Source organism: Desmodus rotundus, chromosome 12, assembly GCF_022682495.2.
Source record: "Desmodus rotundus isolate HL8 chromosome 12, HLdesRot8A.1, whole genome shotgun sequence".
Taxonomy (NCBI): Eukaryota; Metazoa; Chordata; class Mammalia; order Chiroptera; family Phyllostomidae; genus Desmodus; species Desmodus rotundus.
Window position 1 is genome coordinate 30,545,768 of NC_071398.1, and position 24,972 is coordinate 30,570,739.

General features: G+C 49.0%; 1 protein-coding gene across 2 annotated transcripts in view; it reads right to left on the reverse strand.

Moving 5' to 3' along the window:
* Nucleotides 1–1,071: 1,071 nt before the first annotated feature.
* CA5A (carbonic anhydrase 5A) overlaps nt 1,072–24,972 on the reverse strand; it is a 30,556-nt gene continuing 6,655 nt past the window's right edge. Inside the window, exons 3-7 of one of the 2 annotated variants that reach the window (XM_045191881.3) lie at nt 13,130–13,248; nt 10,887–10,982; nt 10,673–10,735; nt 4,157–4,312; nt 1,072–1,410 (exon numbers count right to left, since the gene is read on the reverse strand). In XM_045191881.3, coding sequence (XP_045047816.2) covers nt 1,390–1,410; nt 4,157–4,312; nt 10,673–10,735; nt 10,887–10,982; nt 13,130–13,248 — 455 coding nt within the window. In that variant the 3' untranslated portion in view covers nt 1,072–1,389. Of the gene's footprint in view, nt 1,445–4,156; nt 4,313–10,672; nt 10,736–10,886; nt 10,983–13,129; nt 13,249–24,972 lie in introns of both variants that reach the window. The other variant, XM_024556238.4, reaches the window with a different exon arrangement.

Below are 24,972 nucleotides of genomic sequence, written 5' to 3' on the forward strand. Positions count from 1 at the left end.
GGTAAGGAAATGGATTTTCCCCTGGGGCTTCTAGAAGGAACCAGCCCTGACGACACCTTACGGTTGGGCTCCTATCCCCTAGAACTGCGAGACAGCACATTGCCCTTGTTTTAAGGCCACAGTTGGTGATCGCTATTGACTAAAGTGCCCCCCCCTCAATTCATATGTAGAAGCCTTCACCTCCAACATGTCTGTATTTGGAAATGGGACTTTTAGAAGGTAATTAAGGTTGAATGAGGTCATAAGGGTGGGGCCATGATTTGATGGGCTGGGTGGCTTTGTAAGAAGAGAAAGAGAGAGAGTTTACTCTGCATGCTTGAGCCGAGGAAAGCAGTGTGAGGACACAGGGAGAAGGGGCCACCTTTAAGTCCAGGCAAGGGATCACACCAGAACCTGGCAGTGCTGGCACCTTGATCTCGGACTTCCAGTCTCAGAACTGTGGGAAAAACATTTCTGTTGTTTAACCCCTCAGTTTGTGGTCCTTTGTTATGCAGCCCCAGGACAGACACACCCAGACATTTGGAATTGGGTGAAAGGACATTAGCCCAGACTCTGGGCACTATGGGGTGACCATGAGTGTGGAGAAACAGAAGGCATGTAGCTGGGGAGAGGAGAGCATGGACCTGAGAGAGGGCCGGGCAGACGACCTCAGCCGCCTGAAGCTGCCATGCACTGCTCTGAGTCCCGCGAGATAGTCTGTCCCTGATATCCACTCCCCGTCATGCTTATGTTTCTTCGAAGTGATTCTTTTCATCAGAACTGGAACGTACATTGAATAAAACAGTGATTTCTGTCCCTCTTTTTAATTTCAGAGATCGCATATGATCAGACTGCGAGACTTGAAAGCCACCACATCTTCTTTTTTTTTTTTTTTTTTAATTATTTTTTTTATTGTTATTTAATTACAGTTGTATGCCTTTTCTCCCCATCCCTTCACCCCACCCCAGGTGAACCCACTTCCCTCCCCCCTCTCCACCCTCCCCCTTGGATTTGTTCATGTGTCCTTTATAGTAGTTCCTGTAATCCCCTCTACCCACTGTCCCCGCCCCCACCCCCCACCCCCGCCCTTGCTATTGTTACATTGTTCTTAACTTCAATGTCTCTGGTTATATTTTGTTTGCTTTTTCCTTCTATTGCTTATGTTCCAGTTAAAGGTGAGATCATATGGTATTTGTCCCTCACTTCCTGGCTTATTTCACTTAGCATAATGCTCTCCAGTTTCATCCATGCTGTTGCAAAGGGTATTTTTCACATCTTCTTTTTAAAGCCACTTCTACCCATTGACTTGGACGTTACAAATTTAGGATCTGGTGCGTTCTTCCGCGGCCCGGAAGGATGAACGGACCTTCCGATTCATCAGGGGTTGAAGTGGACGGTAATTGTTCACCATCATCTTCTCTTCTTCACCAACTGCAGAAAACAGGAGCGTGCGAAATGCAGCCAGCTGGAATAGAGGGCTACCAGAGTTATGTGGGTACAGGGACAGAGTGAACCAGCTCCTGGGGGTCCCTCATGCCTGTGCAGTCCCCTCCCACACTGAGTCAGGGATGGCCCTGTGTGGCCAGTACAATACGGCAGAGGTGACTCCTGAGCAATGTCAGGAAAGGCTTTGTAGCTTCCACCATGGTCTCTGGGATCACTCACTCTGGAGAAGCCAGCCACCGTGTTGTGAGGACATGCCAAGAGCCCCACGGGAGGCCACGTGGGGAGGAGCTGGGCCGACAGCCAGCACCAGCTTGCAGGTTACTTGCATGAGCCACTTTGGGAATAAATCCTCCAGCCCCAGGAAAGCCTTCAGAAAACTATAGCCCTAGCTGGCTGACTGCAACTCCATGAGAGACTCCAAATTCTGACCCACAGCAACTCTGAGAGATAAGTAATTATCATTTTCTTAAGCTACTAAGTTTTGGAGCTATTTGTTACACAGGGATGGAGAACTAATACATACAATATAAATGCTACAGTAACATTTGGTTCACTTTTCACTCAAGGAACTAAAAGATTATTTTTTTATGTATCATCTCATTTGTGCTCAGAAAGTACTTATGAGCTCTGTGAGAATAACTCACATGTCTAATTAATACAGAAGTGACATTTTTACCTTCACAGTGACCACATATTGAGCAAGTTAAATCTGCATGGTTGATGAAGTGCCCCCTAGAGTTGTGTAGGGCACGGTGCACACAGTCTCCCAGGCACTCAAGCTCAGTGCTCTTGCTTTGCTCATGTTTTCGACTGTCTCAGAAATGCAGCCTTTCTCTTCTCCTGCACTTGGTGACCTCCTTCATGCTGTCCAGGGAGTGCACGTGCCATCTCCCCAGCTCCCCTGGTCAGGGTAAGGGGCTTCTGCTCTGTATTTTTGTATTTTTCCTTACCACCCTGCCTTAAAACTATCCACTTCCCACCAGACAGCAGTTTGCAGAGACTGACATCATTTTTGTATCACCCTCTTCCTCCCTACCTCCTCCTGCCCTCTCCTGCTACACACCTGACACAGAATGAGCGCTTACTACTTGTTTGTTGAGTGACAGAGGGGTCTTGGTGACTAGTGCCATTCTTCTACCAAGGCCTTCCTGACGTCTGCAACAGTTCTGGTTTGGGGGTAGGATGGGGAATTTGCAACCCACATCTCAACAGCCTCTCAAAGCAAAGGGCACCATTCCATGACTTTTAAATAAGAGAATATTTTCACAGATTCCTGAAGCTGGAAGAACCTCTAAGAGAACATCCAGCGCCCTCAGAAAGAGTGTAGCTGAACCAGAGGTGATAGAAACTGCTGTGATTGATCAGAAATGGCTGCCCTGGGCAAGGGTGGTGGGACAGTGACACCATGCTTGCTGCATAGTAGTCATCCCTAAGTCCAAACTGCCCTAGACAGGTGGGCTTTCTCCCAATTCTTCAGATTTCCAGACAAAAAGATACTACAACTTTAAAAAATATATATACATAATATCTACTTATTTTAGAAAAAATAGGATATCGAGATAAGAAAAAGGAAGAAAATAAACCCCCCTGCAGATCTATGAGCCTGGGACAATGAGGAGCCACTTTCTGGTGTGTACCTACGTGGTAAATCACGGTGCTGTCCAGTGAACACTCACTCACCTCCTCCCTGCCCCACTGACTGCGGCCTTGACGTTATGACTTGCTTTGGCTGGCAGGGTGTGAACGGCTGTGATGCTAGCAGGAGCCTTAAGTGTGCACGTGCTGTTTGGCTTGCCTTTTACATTTTCATCATTTACATGAGAAGCAGCCCTTGGTGGTCACTGGTCTCAGGGGCAGGAGAGACATGGGCCTGACCCAACCACCAACCACCGTCAGTGAGCCCCGGGCACCCACAGTCTAACATAGAGCCTCCCAGCCAGCTCACAGACCCACACGCAGAAAACACAAATGCTTGTTATATGCTGTTGAGTTTGGGGTGGTTTGTTATATAGCATTATTGTAGCAATAGCTGACTAATATAGTCCTCCTGGAGTTTTCTCTTGGCATATATAGTTCTGTAACTTCTTAATACAGCCTTTGAGAAAATCCTCTGCAATCCCAATTTCTTACTGGTCTATCACCCAAAGAAGTATAACGAACTAAAATGTTCTCTTCTCCCTCAACAATCCTACTTCTTCAATGGCTTTCCAACATCCACTTATGGCATCCCTTTCCTGGTTAATTTATTCACCAACAAATACCTGTTGTGGGCCCATTATGAGCAATGACCTGTGTCAAAATTATAATGTCACTGCTGTTCTTTTAAAGTAGCTTTATCCTGACATAGACTGAAGAGGAAGCATTGACCAAGTTCAACCATTAGTCATTAGGGATACTTGCCATGTCTGAACTCCAAACCACTAAAGATTAGATCGTGCTAAAATGTAACTGTTTCCCCCCATATCAGTTCCCTCTTCCACCCCTCCCCCCACCTCCTGTCTCTCTTTGTCTCTCTCACACACTAATATCTCAAAGTCAGAAGAATTGTGATTTCTGAACCTCTGTCCAATCTCAACAAGCTTGTATTTCAACTGGAAAATTCTTCTCGTGCAGGAACATTCAAAATGCACCAACAGATAAAACCCATGATGCTCGCTTACAATATCATAGTGACACTGCCCAACAATTTCTTTAATGCGGTCCCACTGCCCCAGCTACAGGCACAGCTCACCTGGCTCGCAGCCACTTCAATGGGCTTCTTCAGGATGATCCAGGTGACCGACTCAGTTAGTGGGGGAGTGGTGAGGGAGCCTGGGTAGGTCCAGTAGTCCTGGCAGGTGGGCAGCAGACAGGAGGGCTCGAAGGGGCCCACAACCACCCGTGCGTCCTGAAAGACAGAGGCCACAGGCTGCGTCAGTGCCTGGGCAGAGACACAGGGGCTCGGGAAGGGAATGCGGCTCCTTCTTTATCTCAGAGATGTGGCCACCATGTCGCTGGGGGAAGTGTGTTCACCGAGATAAAGGCTCTGAGGCCATGGTTGTCACACTTGGAAGCTGTGACAAGAACGTATGACTCTTACAGCAGAACACGAATCCCCACCGAAAGCTTATGTTTTTTCTTTTAAGGTTATTTGTTTTCATATACCTAGGCTGTGAAAATACTACACTTTAAAAAATTGTGGTAAAATAACATGCACAACACAAAATTTACTGTTGTAACCACTTTTAAGTTCTGTGGCATCAAGCACATTCACACCACTGTACAACCATCCCCACTGTCCACCCACAGGACCTCCCATCCTCCCAGCCTGGAACTGCCGCCACTAAACACTCACACCCCAGGCCCTGGCGCCCACCATCCTACTCTCTTTCTACTTTTTAAAAATTCCTCACCTGAGTATATGCTTATTGATTTTAGAGAGAAAGGAGGGGGTGGGCGGGGGGAGAGAGAGACATCGGTGTGAGAGAGAAACATCGATTGGTCACCTCCCATACGCACACTGACCCGGGATCCAACCTGCAGCTTAGGTAGGTGCCCTGACCAAAGATAAAACACAGCCTTTTGGTGTGCGGGACGATGCACCAACCAAACCAACTGCGCCGCCCGGCCAGGCCCCCCTCCTGCCTTCTGAGTCTGTGAATCTGACTCCTCTAGGAACCTTGAGTGAGGGACTCATGCAGCATTTGTTCACTTGTGACTGGCTTATGTCACTCAGCATGATGTTCTCAAGGTCCATGCATGTCGTAGTGCGTGTCAGATCTCCTTCCTTTCAGAGGCCGGATAATGCACCACATCGTGTTTATCCGCTCATCCGGCAACGGACGCTTGGGCTGCTTTCCTCCCTTGGCTATGGTGAGGAATGCTGCCGTGAACATGAATAAACCAGTATCTCTTTAAGACCCAACTTTCAATTATTTTGCGTTTATACCCAGAAGTGGAAATGCTAGAGCCTATGGGAATTCTATGTTTAGTTTTTTGAGGAGCTGCCAGACTGTTTTCCACTGTGGCTGCCCTTTTAAGACACCTGAACTTCTAAAGCAACTGCCCCTGACGAAAGAGCCGTGGTAAGGACGTACACTCAGGAGGACGCCCCGCATTGAGCCTGTGTCCTGACTCTTAGGCCAGAATCTCCTGTCCCACTGGGAGCAGCGGGAACGATGGACCCGGACAGCCGTTCTCAGTCGCTGCGTGCCCAGATTTCTGTGCTGCTCCCACGGGGACTCCCACCAGCATGTTCTGCTTGGGAGCCCTGTGTTCTGAACTTCAGAATTCATGTGTGCTTGCTTTCTGTGCTTTGTAAAGGATAAGGAGAGACCTGCCTTTCTGAGTTCCAAGGGACGCCGACGGATGCCACCACTGACTCAATCACTCACTCACAGCTATGCGTTTCGCACCCACGGTGAGCCCGAGTCTATCTAAGGTGCTGGGGTGCAAAACCACCTGCCCTCAGGGCACTCACCTTTAATGGGAGGATAGTAACAGCACACCAAATAATAAGTATGTATCTAGCAGTTTACACGGTGATAAGCATGATGGAGGAAAATTGAGCAGGGCAGTGTGTGTATGTGGGGTGGGGGCAGATGTAAGGAGGAGGACCTGAAGGCCTCACTAGGATAGTGTCATCTGAGCAAAGACAAGGAAGAGGTGGCAGAAGAGGCTATGCAGGGTCTGGGATGGACAGAGTTGAGGCCCTGAGAGGCTAGAGGAACAGCAAAGAGGCTGGAATGAATAAATGAAACCAAAAACAATAAAAAGAGATGGGGTGGGGAGGAGCCTGAAGGTGGGGACACCCCTGCTTCTGCTTAGGGCTGGGACCACTGAGGAAACCCTCCAGCAAAGGCAGAAGCAAGGGGCTACTATTCTGGTGCTGCCTAGCACAGTGCCAGGGTGTGAAGAGGGGGCAGGGCCTCTGGGCCACAGCCTGCCCCATTGTAAGCCAAAGGCACCCGAGCAGGCTTTTGCAGAGATGGGAAATGATCCCTCAGGGTCCCTCGGGTTGACAGGCCCAGGACAGTGGCTTCCACCCCTCTGTAAATCAAGTGAGACTGACGTAGGGACAGGCCTGCAAGCAACATAGCACCACTAGCCTCAGCCTCGGACCCAGCCCAGGCCGGGCACTGCAGGAGGACATTCCAGCATGAAGCAGACATCCTCTCCCCGCAAGAAGGAGGCCTCCCTGTGCGTCAAATCCTTCCACCCGGCCTTCAAAGGCAAAATCAAAGGGCCCAGACACCCTCGCTTATACACCGACGGCTGGCTTTCATCAGTCAGAAAAGGGAGACACTAGTGAAGTTGCTGACAAGAAGGAAGTAAATTGGTTCACACTGAGTGTGCCAGGTGTCATTCCACTTTGTAACTGATTATCTTGGAGTGTCTTCAAAACAGCATTATTGAAATCTAATTCACATAGCACAGAATTCACTCCTTTAAAGTATACAATTGCCATGGCTGGTGTGGCTCAGTGGATCGAGCGCAGGCCTGTGAACTAAAGGGTCTCCGGTTCAATTCCCAGTCAGGCCACATGCCTGGGTTGTGGGCCAGGTTTCCAGTAGGGAATGCTCAAGAGGCAGCCACACATTGATGTTTCTCTCCCTCTCTTTTTCTCTCCCTCCCCCTCTCTCTAAAAGTAAATAAATAAAATCTTTTTAAAAAGTATATAATTTATGGCTTTTAGTAATTCACAGAGAGAGATGTGCAGCCATCAATCACCGCAGTCAACTTTAGAATGTTTTCATCGCCTCAAAAAAGAACTCCAGAAATAAAAAGGAGCCCCAGTAAATGCTATGTGGCTCCTGCTGCCCCTAACCTCTCCATCCCTGCCCCGCTCTGCCACAGGCCCCACCAGCCTGCTTTCCATCCACGTGGATTTGGCTATCCTGGACATTCCCTATGAGTGGAACCATATAATATGTGGACCTTTGTTACTGGCTTCTCTCGCTCAGCTTATATTGTCAAGGTTCATCCACAGTATAGTGTGTGTTGGTGTTTCATTCTTTTTCATGGCCGAAGGGTATTCATTCCATTTTTGCTCTACTTAATTCCTGCAGGAAACAGGTCACATATGTACACGGGACAAAATGAAAAAGTACGAGTGGGTTGGTGGTGACAAAGGCACCCTCTCCTGCCCCAGAGGCTGCCAAACACCTTCTGAGACTATTGCCTTGAATTTTCAGAACCACCCTTTAAGGGGTGTTTGCATGTTATTGGGGAAGAAAGTGAGATAGAGAGAAGTGACTCTCTCAAACCCAGCTGGACAGCAGCAGAGCCCAGTGCAGCGGGAGGTCTGTCTGTCTCAGAGTCGGAAGGAGAAGAGAAAGGTCAAGGAATTGGAAACCTATTTGAAGAAATAATGGCAGAAAACTCCCCTAACTTGGTGAGGGAAATAGACATGCAAGTCCAGAAAGTGCAGAGAGTCCAAGGAAGAGAGACCCGAAGAGGTCCACATCAAGACACATCATAATCAAAATGCCAAGGCTTAAACACAAAGAGAAAAGCAGTCAGTTACCTACAAGAGAGCTCTAATAAGACCGTCAGCTGATTTCTCAAAAGAAACTTGGCAGGCCAGAAGGGACAGGCACGAAATATTCAAAGTGATGAAAAGCAAGGACCAACAACCAAGATTAGTCTATCCAGCAAAGCTACACTTAGAATGGAAGGGCAGATAAAGTGCTTCCCAGACAAGAAAAAACTAAAGGAGTTCATTGTCACCAAGCCATCATTATATGAAATGTTAAAAGATCTTCTTTAAGAAGAAGATAAAAATATACGAACAATAAGATGGCAATAAATACATATCCATCAACAATTGAATCTAAAAAACAAAATAAACAAACAAGCAGAACAGAAACAATCAGATACAGGGAACGTTTTAATGGTGCCAGATGGGAGGGACAGGGGGATGGGTGGAAAAGGTGAGGGGATGAAGAAGTACAAATAGGTAGTTACAGAATAGCCACGGGGATGTGAAGTACAGCATAGGGAATACAGTAGCCAAAGAACACATGTGCAGGAGCCTTGGACATGGACAATGGTGTGGGGATTGTCTGAGGGGGTGGGGGTGCTGGGTGGAGGTGGACAAAGGGGGAAAATTGGGACAATTGTAATAGCACAAACAATAAAATATAATAATAATTTTTTTTAAAGCCAGGACTGGTTCCTCCCTCCCTGTGGGCTGCAGGGTGGATACAAAGGCAGCGGATCACACAGAGCAGAGGCAGGTGGTCCCAGCACTCTGCTCACTGCCAGTTCCTTGCCAATTAAAATTTTGAGAGGACATCTATGTGTTTCTAGTAAGGTCCCCAGGAGCTGTGTGTCCTGTCCCTAAAGCACATTAGCATTCAGAACATCCTGTGTTACAGAAAGCTGTTCTCTGGTGGGGCCCCCAAAGCCACGCAGGGCCCCTTCCATAGGAGTCTGTCGGCCCCACTGGCTGGAGTGTTAGGTGGGAGCCCGGGGCACGATCTGCACCACCGGCCATCACGGATGCAGACAGTCCAGCTCCTGGTGGATGGGCCCTCGCCATTCTCTTCTCTAAAATGCACATCCCACTGCAAAAGGAGGGATGGTGGCTTACAAAGACAGCTCCATTCAGTACAACATGGGAGAATAAAAGTGGGAGAAGAGGAAAAATCATAAGGTTTGGAACAAAGTGGTAGTCACCAAGGCTTGGGGGCAGGGGGCTTGACCACAGGACCACAGGCAGGGCCACAGGACGGAATGTGCGGGGTGGGGCACTGTTCTGTGTGGTCCTGGGTGGGGGACCCAGGACTCTACAAATTTGTCAAAACCGATAGAATGTATACCACCAAGGTGATTCGTAACACTGCAAAATTTTAAAAATTGACACAGAACCCAAGACGGAGCACAGACTGCAACAAATGGCCCTCATGGATTACACTTCCCAACCCTTGTAGTGTGTGTGGGCTCCTCTTTTTCCTCTTAAGATTCTAACTCATTTTTCAGGTGAGGAAACTGAGGCCCCGCGATGATCATCAGGACCGGAATGGAGCTCTGGCAGTGTCTTCTGTCGCTGAACCGACACTCTTTCTCCCATGCGGTCAGCCCAGGAGACCCTTAGTTTAGCTCCTGTGTGTATGTGGAGGGGGTGTGGGGGGGTGCTGCAGAGCCTTCCACAGAAGGAAAACACTCCCCTGAGTAAACAGGACCTGAAGCCAGCTCCTTTCTTTCCCACCAGGAGGTGGAGAACACGCCTTGTAGGGGGTGGATGCTGGTGGGGTAAACATCCCAGGTTTACTCTGGCCGAAGACCAGTGAGGAAGAGGATACACTGAGCACCTTGACCTTGTGGAGTTCCTGAGCTGGCAGACATGGCAGTGGGGTGTGGGAAGGGTGATCTGGTCTCAGTCCTGTGAGGCCCACCCAGAGGTCAACATCAAGGGGAATGCGCCACACAGATCAAAGGACCCCTGTGAACCAACCAAGGAAGGGCTGACCCCCAATCTTCCTGTGGAGCTGAGCTCACCATTGTTAAGACAGGTGGGAGCCCCAACCGTCCACACGTTCAAGGACTGCGGTGACTCCTTCTGTCTCAGAAGCCTTTTGTTTGGTACCGAACAAATAAACTGCATTTCTTTGGAATTTCCACTTCTCCATCAAAGTCCTTTCTTAACCAATGTTGGAGAAAAGCTACATTGTTGTCCTTGTCATCTTTTTGAATCATGCTTAATGCAACAAGGTGTCCAAGGGGAGCTGGGCCAAGATCTGCTCTTCACACAAGAGGGGTGGGGAGAGGACTTCCCCTCTCTGTGATCTCCGTGCCCTTGGGGCTGGGGTGGCCCTAAGTCCCCCCACCAGGAGTGTGCCAGGTGGCACTTGGGTAGGCACTCTTAAATGTTGATATTAGGTATCTATTTCAATCAGTTTTAAAACAAACATTTTCACTAATGGATGTCATTGCCTGGGATCGGATTGGCTCATGGGGACATGGCAAAAATCTTCAAGATGCTGCCTAAATGACTGAATTTTTAGAAACTCAAATTGAGTCCAGCATCCCAGTTATACTAAGAGGAGAGAGGCCCCAGGCAGAGCAGGGGCACAAGGACGTCAGAGAGGGAGCCAGCTAGGGACAGAGCTGGAGCTGTTCCAGCGTGTCCCTTTTCCAGAGTGGGGCTCAGACCCTCTCTGCAACACTCTCTCCACCACGCCGGTCGTTTTCCTCTCACAAATGAGTCAATGTTCTAGACAGTTTTGCTTTCCCAATTATGCTGATTTTGATATACGTAGCTTACCTTATGTTTTATCTCCGGCAAGACCTCCACCAACGTCTGCAGTGCCTCGTGACAGGCCCCCAGCTGCACGGCACAGACACACGGAACGTTCGTTGGAAAAGGTAGGGACAGGGGCGCGCGCACCTCATTCTACTAGGCAGCGTTTGAAGAGCCGTTCTTCGTTACTGTGCACCACTTTCTCCGCTAGGAGAGCTGTGCGCTAGCAGGAGATTACCTTTAAAAACACGCCTATCACAGCCAGGCCATTCTCTCCCATTACAGCTTCTTTGTAGTTTTGGTATGTCACCGAATTCCAGTGAACTAAATGCAGCTGAAACACAGGAGAAAGAGAGCTTACACCCATCACAATGCAGCAAGAGGTAAACCTGCCGCTCCCCCTCTGGCGGCAGACCCGCCTGCCCCCTTACTGATGTGGGGAGTTCGGTGGAGCAGCCAGTTCTGGAACGCTGGCGCCAGCAGCCTGCCTGGAGCCCCCGACGGGCTGCCCAAATCACGGACAGCAAGCGCCTCAGTGATTTTGGTGGGAGAGCAAGAGGCTCATTTTAACTTTGTAAAATAAAAATGAGTGGTTGCATTTCTTGCTATTTTTCCTATGCTTCAGATATCCTTGAATATGGTTTGCTGGATCAAATAGAGGACTCTCAGTTAAATTTGAATTTCAGATAAACGACAAATAATTTTTAATTGCCCAGAAACTGCATTTTTTCTACATCTGTCACCCTCCCTTGAACTTCCTCTGTGTCCTTATTTCTCATCCATCCTTCCATTTTCCTAAGTCCAGATTTGGCATCGGTATCGACAGGATGATGGGGATCTAAACCAGGGGCAGGGGATGGCTTGGGAAACAGGCTCTCTGGGGTCACTGGCAAGTGGGGGCCTGGCTCTGGGTTCCCTGTGATGAGAGCGTGGATGTCGATGGTGGGTTTGGCTCAGAACCTAGAAGGGCCTGGGTGTCCATACACACTTCCTTCCACAGAAATGACCTGTGGTGGAGGCCTTTCTGAACGGTGACCCAAACCCCGCGTCTGCAAGGACAGAGTCCAGCAAGCCCTCCCCACGCAGCTGCTGGATCCCAGGGCCCCGGGGTCCTCTGCCTGTGCTCTAGGTGGCTCCTCACTCCCAAGTCCCAGTGTTCCCAGCCATGTGCGTCGGGGCCAGAGACGGTGGTGAGGCCCATCCATTGCTGACCTGGAACCCCCACCTGCTGCCCTATTGCAATCTCCCAGAAACAGAGGCTGTGGGGCCCAGGGTCCTGCCTGCAGCCTCCTTCCTTCACGGACACCACGCTGGGAGCTGGCTTCGCCTTTTAACCCCCGTCCCCCCCCCCCCCCCAGGAAATGGCAGCCTGCGACCTGCATCACAGACAAGGGCAGGAGGGATCTGACTCAGAGGGAGCCCCTGGAGGGTCCCGTCTGGGTTCTTGCCTCTATGCTAATAAATTACAACAACCTCCCTGTTAAAATAGTTGCTCATTAAAAGCCATGGTGAGGATACACAGTCATGAAGATAAAAGGTGTGTTGTCAGATGAAGGGAAGCATGTTCCTTTTGCCAGGTTTGTAAATATGTGTATAATTATAACAATAGATGTAACTCTCAATTTATAAGCTATCCCCAGAGGTCACCTCTGGGTGTGTGATTATAGGTGATTTTTATTTTTTAGTTTGGCTGGACTCTAGTTTGATTTTCACTATAGTATTACTCCATAACAAGGGCAACAAAAAGTTGAAAGAGTTCATAACTTGAAATGCATTTGAAATTCAGGTGGTTGGTGGGTGGAGGAAGGGATGGGTGGGTGGACAGAAGCGGATAAAGTGAACTCGGCAAATATTAATCATAGCATCTGGAGGGGCAGCCTCATGGGCTCTCACTCACTGTACAGTTCTCTCCATTTTTTTGAAGAATTTCAGAATACAATATTGGGGTAAATCTATAAGGCACCAGTTATCACCCCACCATAACTACAAGCACCAATTCCTAACATTTTTCTGCTCATTTTTTCCCTGACTCCCGTTTTTGAATGTTGCAAATATCACTTTGTTCTAGGATGATCTCTATTGTAAAGACTTTTCAGATTCTCAACAGGGGGCCTCAAATGCCTCGAAGGGCAGGAAGGGGCTAGTCGGAAATCGGCCACCAGCAAGCACGGGGCTAAGTGAGAAGCTGTCAGGGGCACGAAGTGTTCTTGAGTCCCAGCTGTCTGGCTTTGGTAAGTTACCTAAGCACCTAGAGCTTTAGTCTCTTCTGTGAAATGAAAGTGCTTATCCTACCTTTCCTTTAGGACAGTTGTGGGATTGAACGGACAGGGTGGCCAGTTGCTTTGGTTTGAGCACAGACAGCCCCACAGCCCAGAAGATCCTCCCTTTCCGAGCCACTGGGATGGTTGGTCATCCTACACCTGAGCTGGGCACATAGAGAGCATCCCCACATTCACTGCTGCAGTGGAGACGTCTACAAACCTCTGCCGGGTACACGTGGTCATCCACCGTGTGCTCCGAGCCCCACTCGTTCACTGCTCCCCAGTGGAAGTGGAACTGCTTCAGCCGGTAGTGGTTTTCCAAGGGGCCACCACTAATTCCTGAAAAATGAAACCAGTGGAACTTGTGTGTTAGATTGCCTGTTTGGTGGGCTGTGGTATTGCTGTGACACTGTGTACACTGAAGTCGTGTGATTTCACTCTTGATTGATGTCCTGCTGAAAGGACAAACTGGAAAGTGGGCCCCGTGTTCCAGTCACCTGGCCCCAAGCCAGCCCTTCTGTGCTTACAGTAAATGCCTGAGAGAATGAGGATTCCAGTGCTGCCACCAGGTGGCGGTAGAGGCTTCAACCCCTGGCTGCCGCAATAAGGCAAAGAACAACCCTTTGTGAGATGCGTGCACGTCCTATAAGACTTCCAGACTTCCTTAATTTAAAAAATGTTTTTTGAATAAAAAAATGGCTTAAATCCTATCACCAAATAATTTCACAAACTAGTATGTAAAGAGCAAGTTTTAAAACAAACAAATTCGGAACTACAACATGCTGCCTTTTCCACCATCTCTGGTCTCTATGCAGTTCAGCTCAGTCTAGTCCCCTCTATGACCAGGTTTATAGGAACACTCCTTTCTAAGTCACTCTAAACACCTGGCATAGCCTCCCCAAAAGCTGTTAGCTTGAGGCACATGAGCTCAGAGAGCACCTTCGTGGTGGAATCTGGCAGAACTGGGGGTGCCTTCCAAAGGTTCAGACTCAGGTCAGGGACTCTATTTTAGTGACCCCCTGGCTGGCTCTGATGTACATGGCTTAGCCCACCTCTGGTTGCACTTTGCTACTAGATTTCCACAGACAACTGCTACAGATACAGCAGTCCTTATTGGACACCTCGCTTTTCATTGAAGTGAGCTTGTGTTCCTGGCTGGCTGGGACGAGTCTGGAAGACATGGCAGAGCCATGGAGTGAATTCCCGAGGTCCTTGTCTGCATCAGCTCCTCGGTGTGTCAAATATGACAAGCTAGTGGTGTTTTCTGTTTGGTCTTTGCCATAGGAAGTATTTGTAGCAGGAAACACTGGACTATGAAACAGGAAAACAGGCTCAGCTCATGACTCGGCTCTCAATCAAGTCGTAAAGCTTCCCGCCATCTTTCTTGACTCGAAATAAGGGCGTCAACGAGAAGGCCATTAGGGTCTCATCTAGTCATAAAGTTCTGTGTTTTCATAAGATAATCTTCTATTCCCCTTAACACACACACACAGATACCAATTATGTCTTAATTGTTTAAAATATGTAGAACTATCGCTTTCCCTATCAGGAATATAAAACCATTTTAACTCATAGACTCTGAATCTGCTGCTGGCTGAGAGCACTGTGAGCATGAAGGAAGAAAACCTCTCAGGTGGGTTCACACTGCAAGACTCATGGAAATGTTCTGTGGTTAGAAATACAAGAGTGGTGATTTTTGTTGCCGATGAGGGGTGAGGATACTTGAGCAGATGGGCCTTTGTAGTTTTGTGTTGTATTTAATTTATAATGAGAAGTTAAAAAGGTTGCCAGTGATCCCTGAGGTGTAATGATTGGAGGTAGGTTCAAACCCATGTCTGACACCAAACGTGCCCCTTTCCACTTTACCTTTGAAAGTACAAAAGGTAATCCAAGGAGTTACAGGACCATGAAACACAGCCAGTGGCACTTCTGCCTGGTACCTTGTATCAGTGGCGGAAAATGAGTTTGTAGCATTGGGCAGCCAGAGACCACATGCCACCAAAACGCGTCGCTTAGTGACCAAGAGCCTGTCGTCTGACCAACTGTCCTCCAGGAGATGCCCTGGGCTCTGAGACACTGAGACTGGCAATATGCTCGTGCACACAGAAGGTAACCCCGTGGGTACTAATGCACGTCTGTGTCATCTTTTCCAGAACTCAAGTGTGAGAAGGCAGGAGTGATGGGTGTTTCATCTAAGTCAGGGAAAGTTGAGTTGGACACAAATTGGTGGACACAATTTGTAAGGCTGTGAGTTAAACACCACCCAGTTGAGTTCCCAGGACAGGGACCATTTCTGTCTTGTTCATCACTGTATTCTCAGCACTTAGTCCAAGACACACCCACTGGAGGCACCCGGCGGATGAATGAGTGGGATTATTCAGCTCACTGATTGCTTCATTCATTCAGTCCGTAAGCAGATCTGTGTATCACAGCAGAATTCATCCTTTCCCACGGTAGCTTGGAACTGCCTGGGATTTCTAGGGAATTCCACAGAATGCTCCAATTATTTAAAGACCTGGATTTGCAGTTTAGCTCCAACTTGCTGTGTCACCACTGAATAAGTCACTCAGTCTCTCTGAGCCTCAGCCTCCCCACCTGCAAAATGAGGAGCGCTGGCAGGATAAATGGAAATAATGGCGGGGAATCACTTTGTAAAGTGCTGCCAGACGATGATGATGCTAATGATGCTGGTCACTAAATGTCACATAACCTTTCAGGAACTTAGCTCCTTTGTCTATTAAAAAAAAAAAAGCATTACTACCTAAATGGTTTTAGTGGTCCCTTCAACTCAAGTATCTTAGAATTCTATGTAGGTACATATGTCTCCAAAAGGAATGATATGAACTGCGTGAGGCATGTATTCGCCAACAGATGGATGCCTGCCAGATCCCCGCCAAAAATAACCTTCAAAAAATCACGTCCCACTGTTGCCAACAACAGAGCCAGAATCAGAGACTGCAGGGATGGGAGGGGACTTGTGAGCACAGAGCCTTGCTCCTTCCTCTGGCAGGTAAAGAGATGCAGAGGTCAGAAGGCTTTCCAAGTTCACCCTCCAAGTAGGCCTGGAGCCCATGGACCACACACAGCTCTACGCTCTACCCCACCAACACTGAATTGCCCCCAGAGTTCTTTATTGAAGAACCCTCTTACCAGTCAGACTCCCACCTGTCCGCTGCTGGAAGACCCAGTAGCCCGAATATAAGTGGAAGTCTGTTCTTTGAAAGCCTGGAACTCTCCTATCCGTGGGAAGAATGTTCCTTTTCAGTGGGGCCTCCAGAATATACATTTCCTTCTCACGTTCAAACTGACATCTGGTCGTTTGTACAGGAAACAGTGACTTGCTGGAAACCTGGGCTGAGACCAAGCAAACCTAACAAAACCCCCCAAAGCCTGCTGCCCCTCACTTGCTTTAAAATATGCAAACACAAATAGGAGATAAGCAAAACATGAGCTTTTCTGGGAGGATGCGGGAGGAAAAAGAGGGTGTGGGGCAGGTGGGCAGAAGATGAGCTACAAAATGAGCGGGGTTGGAGCGCCCCCCTGTGGCTTATCGGTGGAGACTCTCCGGTATTGGCCATTCTGGTCTACGCAGCCTCACTCCTTCAAGAGCACATAAAAAACCACAATAAATTCAAGAATGCCAGCAGATACGGACTACAGAGAAGAATCTGTAATTGTAATAATGTCCCTTAAGTTAGACCTGACTCTCAAAGACAACCCACTAGCAAAGTGCCCGTGTATTTATTTAAAAACTGGGAAATGGTGCTTTGTCGCCCTTTCTGTAGGGGGTCAGGAGAGGGGTCTGGAGTCAGATTCTGGCCCCATTTCTTCGAAACCGAGTGATCTTGTTCCAGTTACTGAATTGTTCCCAGCCTCCATTTCCCCACCTGTAAAATGTGGGTGATCCTAGCTTTGTTTAGAGGGGCATTGCAAGAATTAAGTGATGTGGTAAATACAAAGTTCTTAGTATTATGCCTGGCAATTTGGAAGCACTCAAAGAACAAAACCCAGCAGCCGTTGACATGTCTCTGTATGGGATGAAATAACCAATTAAAGAAGCAAGGCTCTCATTGGTTAGCATCTCCTGCTTTCCGGGTGCTGTGCGCCACCTCCAGCTGCCTGTGTGACTCTCAGCGCCTAATGGAAAGCTTGCACCTGCTGTAAGTGCCGCCACCTAACCAGCCAGCATTTACTCAGAACCTACTATGTGCTGGGCATTGTACGTGGCATTTTGGGTGCCCTGGGAAACGCAACCTCCTTGCAGCAGGTACTATTTGTTCATTTTTGAGTTGAGGAAATTGGGGCTCAGGAGTTCAGTCATGTGCCTCAGGTCACCTGGTAACCCCACCCCAGGCCTGCTTGAAGGTTCAGTACATCAGCTCACATAGCAGGGTTCTAGCAAACCCGCCGTTTTTCTTGGAAAGCTAGGAACCCAATTTAAGGTCGCAGCCTTTGATTTAGATGATCTCAAAGTGAATTTTTGTAACGACAACAGTGTCAAAATATTCCCTTTCATAAAGTCCCTTTCATATTCCCTTTCAATGTGTGGTTGCCTCTCATGCACCCCCTACTGAGGGGCTGGCCTGCAACCCAAGCACATGCCCTGACTGGGAATTGAACTGGTGACCCTTTGGTTCACAGCCCACACTCAATCCACCAAGCTACACCAGCCAGACTTCATAAAGCAATTTAAAAAGACAAGCCCACTACATGAGAAGGGGGCCTTTAGCTTGCCGGCGCCCATCCCCGAGGCTGCTGTCCACAAGGTCTGTCCCCAGAGAGGAGGCAGCACATCACCCCTGAGTTCTCCATGAGCAGGTGCACTGAGAGATCACTGGGGAACTGCATTAGCGACTGCCAGACGCTCGAAATACCCTGAGGACAGAAGACATTGGAGGATGATTTCATGCTGCCCTGCTCTGGCCCCAGACACTACTGTCTCTGTGCTTACAGCAGTGGCCACTAATGGCCACCTATTTGTAGTTCCATGTTTTTAGCAGGATAAGCAGGCTTTTGGCAGGCATGGCTATCTTAATGTTTAAAGTAAGTGTAAGAGACGTTTGAGATGTTCGAATTAGTCAAAATTGCAAAGAACACGACTTCACCCAGGAGGAGCCTGACCTTGGTGCCACTCTGGGATTTAGGTAATGTTCTGAAGCTGTCAAGCTCAAGGGCAAAGGGTTTCTGTGTGTTCTCCAAACCAGGAAGCTCTCTGTACCACCCTCCAGGCAAGTGGGAGCCCGGCAGCTGCCAGCACACTGTCAGTGTGTGTGAAGCACAACCCCACCCCAGGGCCCCTGAATGAGGGAGTCCAGATCACTGCCTGGGGGTTAAATGCTAAGGGCATCACGGTTTGGCTCTGGTTTTACAGCCAGGCAAACCTGAGCTCAAATCCTGGTTTCACACAGTTCAGCTTTGCATGGGTTGTTTTATCTCTGTGTCTCAGATTCCAAAGTTTGGAAAAGCTAATGACACCTTGTTCATCGGAACATGGTGAGGATCAAATACAGTGAGGCTGACAAAACGCTCCCCAGCAGAGCCCCTGGCACCAGGAAGATCTCAACTGGTGGTAGAACTTTTGGTTATTATTACTGGTATTATTGTTCTTGTTAAAATTGTCATCACCATCGCCCTGACCAGGCGGCTCAGGTGCTTGGAGTGTCATCCAGTACACCAAAAGTTCGTAGGTTTGATTCCCCATCAGGACACATACCTAGGTTGCAGGTTTGATCCCCAGTTGGCGCGCTTATGGGAGGCAACTGATCGATGATTGTCTCTCACATTGATGTTTTTATTTTCCCTCTCTCTCCCTTCCTCTCTTTCTAAAATCAATAAGCATGTCCTTGGGTGACAATTAAAAAAATTGATTTTAATTATCATCAATATCATCATCAAAACAGAGATTTGCAGTCACCTGAAACAGCCACTCTTTATACCAAGATAGGACCTGCCCATAAAGACATCGAAGGGTAAACATTATCTTAAGAGATTGTCCATTAGAAGGGGCTCAGCCAAGCCAAGATGTATCAAAGAGGAAAAATCATTCATATATTCAACAAATACTCACTGAGTTCCTACTGTGTGCATGCCCTCTTCCAAGTTTTGGGGATTGGGAGAGAGCAGTTAGTTGCCGTCCTGACCTCCTGAGCGCGGGGAATCCAGGGAGGCGGGCAGACAGTAACTGAGTGACGAACATAAGCAGGTTTTAGGGCTGTAACAGGCACGGATAAGTCCTTTGGGGGTCCTAAATTGGTATAGGGCATCCCTGAGGAAGGGGTGGTTCAGCTGAGCCCCTAGAATGAAGATGGAAATGGTTCTAGGCAGCCAGGGACGGGAGACAAGAAGCCTGGAGGGAAAGAGAGGAGGACACTGTGCTGGCGCAGACGGGTGGTCCCAGTGGCTTGGGGATAGGGGGGGAGAGGCTTGTGCAGGGAGCACTGAGAAATGGGCTGGAGGAGCAAAGTGTAGGTATGGGCAGTGACAGAGCAGAGGAGGCTTCGTCAACAGACTTTGAACGTTCTGGTCTTAAAAAATGGATACATCATACAAGATTTGCCCAGACAAATCAACTGATTCCTCAACTCCCCCGGCCTGACTCTAACCTTAGCATGCCCGTTGGCGTGCAGGGAGAAACCACTCTGTGTGTGGGCCGGGTGTCCTTTCGGGCAGTTGCCTACCATGGTGGAGCAGCGAGGACCGGAGCCCAGCCGAGGGCCGGGAGGCTGCGGGCCATTGCCCATGCGTGTGGTTTCCAGTCACAAGGCCAACATCAACAGCCCTGAAGAATGACACGTCTCTGTGGCAGGCTCTCCCGCGTGTGTTACGGGACTCTACTCAGCCTCTCATTCAGAAGGTCCTTGAACTCGTCTTCCGAGGCCTCCACCGTGGCTCCTTTCAAATCTCTCCTCTTTCTTGCCTCCTTTCTGCTGAGTCTTGCCCACCATCTCCTTCCCGTCCTCTCCCGAGGTGGTCCCCCAGGTGGTCCCCTGAGCCACACACAGCCCTTCTGCCCCTCTTTCTCCTCCCCTTCCTCTTCCTCTCTACAGGCTCCTCTGTCTCTCGAAACCCTGGGGAAGCATAGTGGCCCATTCTGTTCTACACACCAGCCTTGCACTTGGTTATGAGACCTTCCTTCTAGTGCTCTTTCTGTGGGCACCCAAGTGTCCTGGAGGCTTGCGCAGGAACCTGGGAGGATTAATTTGTCCTCCTTCTGCCCACTGGTTCTGAAAACACACGGAGTCCTCCCTAGTCAAAGAAAGCCAGACTAGGCCTGGCCAGCAGCTGCTTCTCTGATTTCTCTGTGTTCCCTCTGGTGGAAGACACTAAAAGAGCACACAGCCTTGCTTTGGTCTTCATATTTTGAATGCACCACAGTAGGTGAAGCTATTGTCACCAAGTACTGTACTTAATTCTCCTGGCATGGAGCTAAGTGGTTCACACGGGTCCTCTTTTAATCTTCCCACCAGCCAGCCAGACGGGTTCCGATCTGCCGTTTACAGAGGAGGAGACTGAGGTTCAGAGAGGGCAGGTGACATATTCACACTGGCTGGACGGTAAGTGGGGGAACTCAGCCTCATACCCTGTTTGTGCCCACTCCAGAGTGAGGCCCTCAATACCATGCTGTCCCCCCACCGCCCCGCCGAGGAGTAAGGTGAATGCCCCCTGGGTGCTGGAGGGGCAGCCCAGGACCCTGTTGCCCCAAAGAAGAAGGGTCTCGCATGGAAGACAGAGACACGTTGCCATCTGCCATTCCACTCACCCACACAGCTAAGCGGGTGGGCTGAGGAGACAGCAGGGCACCCAGGCCCACACTCGCAGCAAGACCGGATGCACTGGTTCTTTAATGTGGTCGGCGGAGAGAGTGTCGGGTTTGGAAACAGCTCTGAGTCTGAATACTGGACGTGGGTGTCCTTTCCCAATAAACGGAACTACTCACCTGTCTCTTGGGGATTTTGTGAGAATTGGATGCCCTGGAAATTGTTCCCCAGTTGGCAGGTTGGTGTGTCGCATCCAAGCACTGGCGGCGGCAGGGACTATTGCCACTGCAGCTGTATAAGGTCTGGTTCACAGAGCATAGGGGGTCTTCTCAAGTAGCGGTGGGATCGATCTGTGGCCTTTGACCTTTGACACGTTTTCTGCACTAGCATGCCCATCAGGTGGGGCACTGTCATTCATTAAGAAAAGGAAAAGGATCTTCCTTCATCTGTGAAGCAGTTTGTGGCATTTGACAGCAGGGGCCAGTTGAAGCCAGTGCTGTTTTCCTTCGCTGTCCCTCCTCCACACAACCCTTCGTGGCTCCACCAGCCCTGGCTTCCTGGGCCTCAGCGCCACGCACACTCCTTGGAAGGAGCCGCTGCCTCCACCTCTGTTATTCATCCTCTCTGGCTGGTGTGAACATCCAAGTGCTCGTGCACCTCGCCCGCTGGAACAACTGCTGGAACCTACCGCGCTGACGGAAAATATCCTTGGCCTCCCGGTTCTGTTTTGCTTTGAGTTTCTGGTCCCGCCTGTTGGTGTTACCCAGTGTAAGTAATCATATTTTATGCAAAATTACTTTACCCCGTGTACCTTCTCTACTCACTTCCTTTCTTGCTCATGAAGCATTTTCTTTTAGTCCACCCAGGGTTTTTGTTTTTTGTTTTCTGTTTTTTTTTTTTAAATGTGGGAGTCTTGTTATTCTGTTTCTTGCTGTAAAACTCTTTTTTTTAGTACTTTCTCTCTTTGAACTGTGTTTTCCATTTCCTTTGCTCCTGCAGCTTCCAATTTCCAACAGAGATGAAAAAAGAAGACAGATAAAAAAAAAAAAGACAGATAATCTGAAAAGGGCGGGACCAGAGGCTGGAAAAAGAGCCTGGGAAACTGAGTAGGAAAGAAGAAAGAGGGAAACTGGGTTCTGCAGAAAATGACAAGTAAAGTAAAACCAGATTGGCCTGTGTGGACATGAGCCACAGGAGGGATTACCCAACTAATTTATGTGGCCGCGGAGAGACACCCAGCTAATTCTTTCAGTCTGTGGCAGGGTGGGGTGGGTCTCTTTGAACCAGATAGAGAAGGTGGTGGGGAAGCCAAAATGTGGGGGTCAGGACCGGGTCAACGTAGAAGCCTGGCTGTAATAATGGGTGCAAAGACCTTGGACTCTGAGAGCGATGTGAATCAGGGGTGGGCCGAGGTCAGCCCAGGGTCACCAGCAAGGATGTCAGGGCCAGTAGAGACAGCCCTGACTGTGTCTCTCCAGCCTGACCTTACTTCTGGGAACAGCACCCCTGGGCCCTCCACTCTGGCTTCACCTTACTCCAGGGCAGCTCACCATCAGAGTCACTGTAATCAGCTCATCCAAGGTGAGTGACAGAAACTGGGCAATGGGAACCAGCCCTGGGGCTGAGGCTGCCCTTGTTGGGACAGAGGTGCTGTCCCTTTACGCCACTCTGTTGGGAGGGTCTACCAAGCTGCCACCTGGGGCTATGGGCCATCAGTCTTGCCCCATTCCAGGATCCTCATCTGGAAAGAACCCACCAGGGGAAGGCAGAGCTGAGAGGGGGAGGATTCAGACCCAGCCACACCCTGAACTTTTTGGGACTCTAAGCCAGTAAGTATTCGCCTTCTTTGCTTAAGCCAGTTTGAGTTGAGTTTCTGCCACATGCAACACAAAGGAAGTCTTAACCAGTTACAGCGAATGTCTTTTGCTCTCAAAAATGAGAGCAAAAATAAGATCTGAGGCAGCAGGGAGTGGAGGGAAGAAAGAACAGGACAGTGACGTATGGGGCAGGCTCATACTGGCTCCTGGAAACTCACCGTGTGCATCTCTTCCTAACTCATGATCAGTGACTGTGCATTGGGAGGTTGGCATCATCTGGCTGTGCAGCAGTATTTACACCACAGAAAGCGGCAAACACTACAAATCGTGGCTTCTTGTTCCCCTCACCTCCACCCACACCCTACACCCCAGAAAGCCAGTTGCTAAACATTTATCAGGTCTCTGTGTACTCAGAAGGGCCAAGCTTATGTGGGTCTGGCTTCTCAGACAGGTGTGAGAGTCTTAAAGCACCACACTCAGACCACCAGTCTCTCTGGGTCGGGTTACATGTCTTTACCAATATTCCCCTTCACCCTGGGAGGCATAGACCTGGCCTATAGCTGAATTACTTTTTTTTTCCAGCTGAATTACATTTGAGCAAAGATTGCAAGGACTGAAACTTGCAATTCTCCAGCTGCCTTCCTTCTATTTCTTCTCTCTTAATGTAGTCTGAAAGTAGACTTTTTATTGTGTACTTGTATTAGAACTCTTGAAAACAAGTGACTGAAATTTAAATCAAACTGACTGAGGCAAGAAAGAGGTTGATTAGTCCAGGAGCTAGTTTGGCTTCAGGCACAACTGCCGTTAGAGGTGGCCTGGGGCCTCAATTTTTACCCACCTCTTTGTTCTGCCAGGAGGACCCGCAGGCCCAGCCTTGCACAAGGCTGACCCCAACACAAGGCAGGCAGAAAAGAGGTTTTCTTTTAACATTTCCAAGAAAAGCTCTTGGCTGTCATTACCTGGCTTGAGTCACATGCCCACCCCTGGACCAATCACTGAAGCCAGAGAAAGGGTTGTTGGGACTGGCCACGCCCACTCCTATGATTCAAGCTTCGGGTAAAAATTCAAGAGGTTGAAATTCTTGACCAAAAGGAGGCCTTGACTTGTGATTCTGGGGATTGTCACCTGTAATAGTCTAAACTATTACAGGTTAAACTCTGACTCTGCACTCACATGGGACATAGGAACAACTAGATTCCAAGGCACACATGCTATAAGACACTCAAATAAAAGTAATATAATATAAAAATATAAACGACTGGTCCCTTGGAGCATCATGGAGATGCCCCTGCTCCACCTGTCAGGAGGATCTGGGTATGGGTGTCGTCCTCCTGGTAGGTAGGTTCTCACCCAGCACCCAGGCTGGCCTCACTGCCCACTGGCCCTCCTGTTGGGTGACCACACTGGACATGGCTTGGCTGGGCTCAAGCCAGGAGCCCACTTGGACCCTGAGCAGGCTGCTGGCTCTCCTCAGGACCTAACACAAGCTTGTTCGCATTCACCCTGTGCTCTAGCATTCCCCTACCTTACAGTGGCTCCTGCCTGAACCCTGTGGGTATGGAAGCAGATTCCTTCCACAGAAGATTCATGCTCCTCAAACTTCCTCCTTTGGTTGGCAGAGGGAGGGCTCATTGGGAGGGCTCTGTGGCCTCCAGCCATGAATCTCTCTGAGCCTCATTTTTATCATCTGTAAAATGGGGAATAATATGCATTTCACATGGTTGTTACAAAGAATACTTAAGTTTGTGTGAGTGAAGCCCTTGACAAGGAGAAGGGGCCAGTGAAGGGCTTTTGGGGGCTTTAGAATCAGCAGGACTTGGGCTTGAACCTGACCCCTCCACTTCCCTACCACACGATCCTGAGCGAGTCCCCCCCCCCCCACTGCGAGTCTCTGTTTCTCCTTGCACAGAACGAGGCCCCCAGTGCTCTCCACAGCAGTGTCTGTTTTGTGCGTGTTGTTATTCACCGATGGTGGTGCTCTTTAAAGAGGGTGTATGTTTGTCTGGCCAGCACAGCTTCCCTCCTCTAGAAATAGCACCTCAATTTCCCCCAGGACCCCACTTTCCTGAGCATGTGGTCTTGGTCAGGGTGCTGGGTCCCCCACTGACCAAAGGCTGTGGTAATGCCAAGCTCAGCCACCAGAACTTTTTGCCTGGGAATCTGAATTATTTTGTCAAATGTATCTTAATACTCATACAAAAGTCCAAAGTAACCTTAAAGGTTTTTTATATTTTATGCCCTGGCTGGGGTGGCTCAGTGGATTGAGTGCCGGCCTGAGAATCAAAGGGCTGCGGGATCAATTCCCACTCGGGGCACATGCCTGGGTTGTGCACCAGGTCCCCAGTGGGGGGCGCTCAAGAGACAACCACACATTGATATTTCTCTCCCTTTCTTTCTCCCTCTCTTCCCCTCTCTAAAAATAAATAAATAAATATTTTTTAAAAAGTTTTTATATTTTAAAACTTAAAAAAAAACCTGTTATATAGGTA